General features: G+C 44.7%; 1 protein-coding gene across 1 annotated transcript in view; it reads left to right on the forward strand.

The window, feature by feature from the left end:
• Positions 1 to 2089: 2089 nt before the first annotated feature.
• LOC117441903 (E3 ubiquitin-protein ligase TRIM63-like) overlaps positions 2090 to 5667 on the forward strand; it is a gene marked incomplete at its 3' end in the record, with an annotated part of 7486 nt that continues 3908 nt past the window's right edge. Inside the window, exon 1 of the mRNA XM_034077921.1 lies at positions 2090 to 2371. Within this exon, the coding sequence (XP_033933812.1) occupies positions 2243 to 2371 (129 nt within the window). The remainder of the gene's footprint in view (positions 2372 to 5667) is intronic.

Here is a 5667-nt window from a genome sequence, read left to right on the forward strand (position 1 = left end):
ACTGCACTTCACTATCGACGTGTTTCTGATGCGCCAGCGGACGTCATTGTGTGCGTCTGCTGCTGTGGGGAAACCATGGAAACCACAGTTTTCTTTACAGCGGACTACAACATGGATGTTCAATAAGAACGAGGGACTCATCTAGAGACTCTGCTCCGTGCTCTGATGCTGCTGCTTTGCTTTATGAACGAGGACAAAGAGAAACAGATTCTTCAGGACCAAAGCTGGACCTGAGATAAAAAGGAAAGTGAAACTTCTGCTCGTCCCCCTCTCCCTCCGGTCCACGTTAACACCAATGATCCAACACGTATGATTGATGAAAAGATCTTAAATCAATACAGATGTATTTATTATAAACGTTAGTCCTGAACATCTGTCTCTGAGTATATCACCATTCAGACATCTCTAGAAGCTGAACAAACCCCACACAGCTCAGTGAAGACTGAGAGACTTTATTTGATCATTTCAGTAAAAACTAACGTTCATATTTCTCTCTTTATTATAATACTGATGAACGTTCAGAACGAAGCACTTTGGAAACTTACCACCTATGTTTTAAAAAGCTTAATAAGCACCGTAACTTTCATGATATCATTTCTCCGTCATAATCGGTTGTTTCCGTGAACGGCCGACTGTTGAGTGACGGCAAATGCTGCGGCTGCAATGCATTGTGGGGCAGCATTTTCGCTTCTCCTGTCGGTGAGGGAGGTCCAGTGGTTCCTAAGCTAAAGGAGGTTATAAAGGAAGTTTGAAACCTCCTTTCCTTTCATTCTCATCATTCTAGAGAATTCGAACGGCACTTATCATGGCTGCCACTGAGGGACTTCCGGGTCATTTCACTCCTTTAGGAAGGTTCCTAAGCTAAATGGACTATTCGACTTCAGCCAGAGTGTAAAAACAGGTGTAAAAGATACCATCACACTTTGGGCACTTCCTTCACATGTGCTGTAATATAACGACGGGTGCTGCCCTCTGGCGGTGGCTGCAGGTATTGCAGCTGCTGCACAAACATGTTGACAGCAGAGGAAACAATCTATTTATACATTTAAAAACAACAACAACAACAGCATATTGTCAACATGCACACTGTGAAGAGCAAGGACATGAATAACGGAGATTAATGATGATTGATTGAAGCCCCTGTGAAAGTGAGCGTGGATTACATTCAGAGAAAATCTGCAACTTCGAATTTCCATTTTCCACTAAAAAAGGTTTCAGAGAAAGTTAGTAAACAGGAAATTATTACATTTGTGTTGATAAAAAACATCAGTGGCATCAAGTAAACAAACTGAGGAACATAGTAATACTAATAAATACACGTGTATCATTTTAAACACTATTTAAAGTATTTGTATAGCTGTTCATGAGGACATCTTGGTCTTGCAACGACAACTTTTTTTAAATGAGAGAAAAAGGTGAAAAATTACAATTAAATGAATGAAAAAGTGAAATAATCAAAAATCACAGATGTGTTTCTTTGCAGATTAAGCAACTACTACATCACATCACACTGCAGTACCGTGTTCTGACACCAGGTGGCGCAGGAGGTTAAATCAGGGACCCTCTCTCTGTATAACTCTTTGACATTTGATAGATTGATATATTTAATAAATACAACTGCTCGTATCTTCTGAATCACAGCTCACTAACATACAGAAGATACTACAGGAGAATCCACTACACACAGCTCCCTCTAGTGGCGAGGAGCCACACACACACACACACACACACACACACACACACACACACACACACACACACACACACACACACACACACACACACACACACACACACACACACACACACACACACATTGTCTTCGTAATTGTCTTATTCATCTTTTATTGCATATTCTTTCTTTAAATCCGTATAGTTATGTTTATCTATTTTACTGTCAATCTTATTTGATGGACATTTAACTTCGGTGTGTAAATAGATATATTTATATATTTAATGTCGCACAACCCCAATGCACCCCTTGATCACCCAGCGTCCTGCCTGTGCTGAAGTAGGTGAACCTCCCCTCCCCCTCTCAGCTGTATTTGGGGGGGGGTCAGCTGCTCAGTGTATTTATGGGCAGGGGGAAATGTCTCCAGTGACGCCTCAGCAGAAGGTTTCTAAAAACAGACGTGACAGCGAGGCCTCTGGAGCTCTCACTCTCTCCGCTCTGATACTTTGGGATACTTTGGGTTACTTTGGGTCGGTTTGAGAGTTAAAGCAGTGGACTAATCTACTGGCTATGAACTCCATGGAGAACCTGGAGAAGCAGCTGATCTGCCCGATCTGTCTGGAGATCTTCACCAAGCCAGTGGTGATCCTGCCCTGCCAACACAACCTCTGCAGGAAGTGTGCCAACGACGTGTTCACGGTAAGAACCAAGCCTTCATATCCTCTAAAGATATCTGTACTTCTCTGGTTTGTTGCGTTCAAAGGTCACTAACTATCAGAGAGGTAGAAGTAAACACACTCAAGTGGAAGTACAGATACTCGTGTTTGAAATACTCTGAAAGTAGAAGTATTGACTAAACTTCTTTACTCAAGTCAAAGCAAAGAGGCTTTGAAGTGTCCTTCAGTAGAAAGTACCCATAGCTAGCAGCTGCTTTAAAGAGTACCTGAGCTCCCTTTATATGAACAGAACAATAATGTCATTGTTAGCTAATGAATGTTTCCATGCTGAACAACGGCAACATGACAACGTTTCCATTGGTCCCTCTTCTTTAGAGAAGTAAGTAGAGTAAAGTACTGATACCAGAAACATGTACTTGAGTACAGTAACAAAGTATTTGTACTCCACTACTTCCCGCCTCTGCTGCTTTAAATCAATGTAAATACTTCTATACTTCTCTGTTGTGTTCTCTAAATATGGACCGAGTCCGGGGCGCGGGCTCTTCTCCGGTGGAAGCCGACGTCGCTCTGAGCACGAGCGCATTATTCTCAACCAGGAGACCGTGATTACAAGCGGTGTCCTGTCATAAATCACAGCCACTGAACACACGCTGCAAATCTTTAACAATTGGAATTTAAATGCCAAAAAAAGTCTAATATTTGTTCACCTTTTGCTGTCCTACTTTATACGGTGTGTTAGTTTGCCTGCATGAAATAATAACACAACAGAAACATGATAATGTGCTCATATCATATATAATCAGAAAGACAGAACATCTGAGTCTGAAGAGATACGGCCGTCGTATTATTAATCACAACCACTGAAGACATGCTGGAAACACTTCTTCTTCTTCATCGTCCAGTTGACTCTAAGTCATCAGCTGCCCTTCAGCAGCGCTGTTCATCAGACCAGTGACGTGGTGACATGGTGACCATGCATCGAGAGGTGCTACTCACAGAAGTCCACAGCAGGAGGCAACAACTAGTCTGACACACTCAAGGGCTTACCTGAAGTGACCTGAAGTCCACAGCAGGAGGCAACATGTCTTCCAGAGGAGGTGCGACTGTTTTCTAGGGAGGCAAATAAAAGAACAAAATAGTTACATGATGAAAATGTAACAATCATTTCAGTAGAATTCATTAAAACATCTTTAATGAAATTAATGGAATCAAACATAATTCAAATATAAGTATCATTTAAAACGGTATTGTATTTATACACATTTATAAGGATGGCATTTATAAGGATGGTATTGTTAGATACAATTCCATGATTCTCTTCACAGCGGATCCTGATTACTTCAATATCCACTCCTTTATCTCGTTTGCATGCTGTCTAATATCTACTTCACGTTGCAGTAAAACATCTCCTTGATACAACTTTACTTCTTGATATTTCTCGCTAAAGACTGCATTTTACTGAACTACATTGAACACATCTTGCTGACGTTATAAATCCATCTTTGCCCAATACACAATTGTACTGAATTGCGCCTGAATGCACCTCAGGCCCCGGCCACACGAGGACGAGTACGGTCGTTACCGTTCTGTGTCGTATAGACCGTTCGGCCACACGAGGACGAATACGGTCGTTTCCGTTAACGTTCTGTGTCGTATAGACCGTTCGGCCACACGAGGACGAATACGGTCGTTTCCGTTAACGTTCTGTGTCGTATAGACCGTTCGGCCACACGAGGACGAATACGGTCGTTTCCGTTACCGTTCTGTGTCGTATAGACCGTTCGGCCACACGAGGACGAATACGGTCGTTTCCGTTACCGTTCTGTGTCGTATAGACCGTTCGGCCACACGAGGACGAATACGGTCGTTTCCGTTACCGTTCGGTGTCGTATAGACCGTTCGGCCACACGAGGACGAATACGGTCGTTTCCGTTACCGTTCGGTGTCGTATAGACCGTTCGGCCACACGAGGACGAATACGGTGGTTTCCGTTACCGTTCTGTGTCGTATAGACCGTTCGGCCACACGAGGACGAATACGGTCGTTACCGTTCTGTGTCGTATAGACCGTTCGGCCACACGAGGACGAATACGGTGGTTTCCGTTACCGTTCTGTGTCGTATAGACCGTTCGGCCACACGAGGACGAATACGGTCGTTTCCGTTACCGTTCGGTGTCGTATAGACCGTTCGGCCACACGAGGACGAATACGGTCGTTTCCGTTACCGTTCGGTGTCGTATAGACCGTTCGGCCACACGAGGACGAATACGGTGGTTTCCGTTACCGTTCTGTGTCGTATAGACCGTTCGGCCACACGAGGACGAATACGGTCGTTTCCGTTAACGTTCTGTGTCGTATAGACCGTTCGGCCACACGAGGACGAATACGGTCGTTTCCGTTACCGTTCTGTGTCGTATAGACCGTTCGGCCACACGAGGACGAATACGCTCGTTTCCGTTACCGGTCGGTGTCGTATAGACCGTTCGGCCACACGAGGACGAATACGGTCGTTTCCGTTACCGTTCTGTGTCGTATAGACCGTTCGGCCACACGAGGACGAATACGGTTGTTTCCGTTAACGTTCTGTGTCGTATAGACCGTTCGGCCACACGAGGACGAATACGGTCGTTTCCGTTACCGTTCGGTGTCGTATAGACCGTTCGGCCACACTAGGACGAATACGGTCGTTTCCGTTAACGTTCTGTGTCGTATAGACCGTTCGGCCACACGAGGACGAATACGGTCGTTTCCGTTACCGTTCTGTGTCGTATAGACCGTTCGGCCACACGAGGACGAATACGGTTGTTTCCGTTACCGGTCGGTGTCGTATAGACCGTTCGGCCACACGAGGACGACCAAATACGCCACAAAACGACTACGGTAACGATAACGGGTCCCAAGGTGGATAGAACGGCATACGCAACGCTCTGGGGGGTCCAACGGCTCCGTGTGTACGCCCTATACGATAATTTTGTCCGAAGTGAGGGAGGAAAAAGAGAGGCTCCATGTATTTTATTATTATATTATATAGAGTCGTTATTCATTTGTTTTAAAGCTCAGTAAATAACAAAGAAGACCTTTGACCGGAAGATTTAAACTTTAATACACGTTGGCTGGCGAAACTCTGCCCGGTTCCCTCGGCGCTGCCGAAGAACCGCTGCAAAGAGGAACAGCAAGTCTCACACCGCGCGATTCTCGTTTGAGGGAAAGTCAATTACATTAAGAATGGAGTTGTGTTGACTTCACCGTCGGGACTGTTTTTAGTGCTGGAGGCAAGATACCATTCAGTCAAGCAGCGAGCTAGCTAATGCTACAACA

The sequence above is a fragment of the Pseudochaenichthys georgianus genome, unplaced genomic scaffold, assembly GCF_902827115.2.
Source record: "Pseudochaenichthys georgianus unplaced genomic scaffold, fPseGeo1.2 scaffold_2131_arrow_ctg1, whole genome shotgun sequence".
Classification (NCBI taxonomy): Eukaryota; Metazoa; Chordata; class Actinopteri; order Perciformes; family Channichthyidae; genus Pseudochaenichthys; species Pseudochaenichthys georgianus.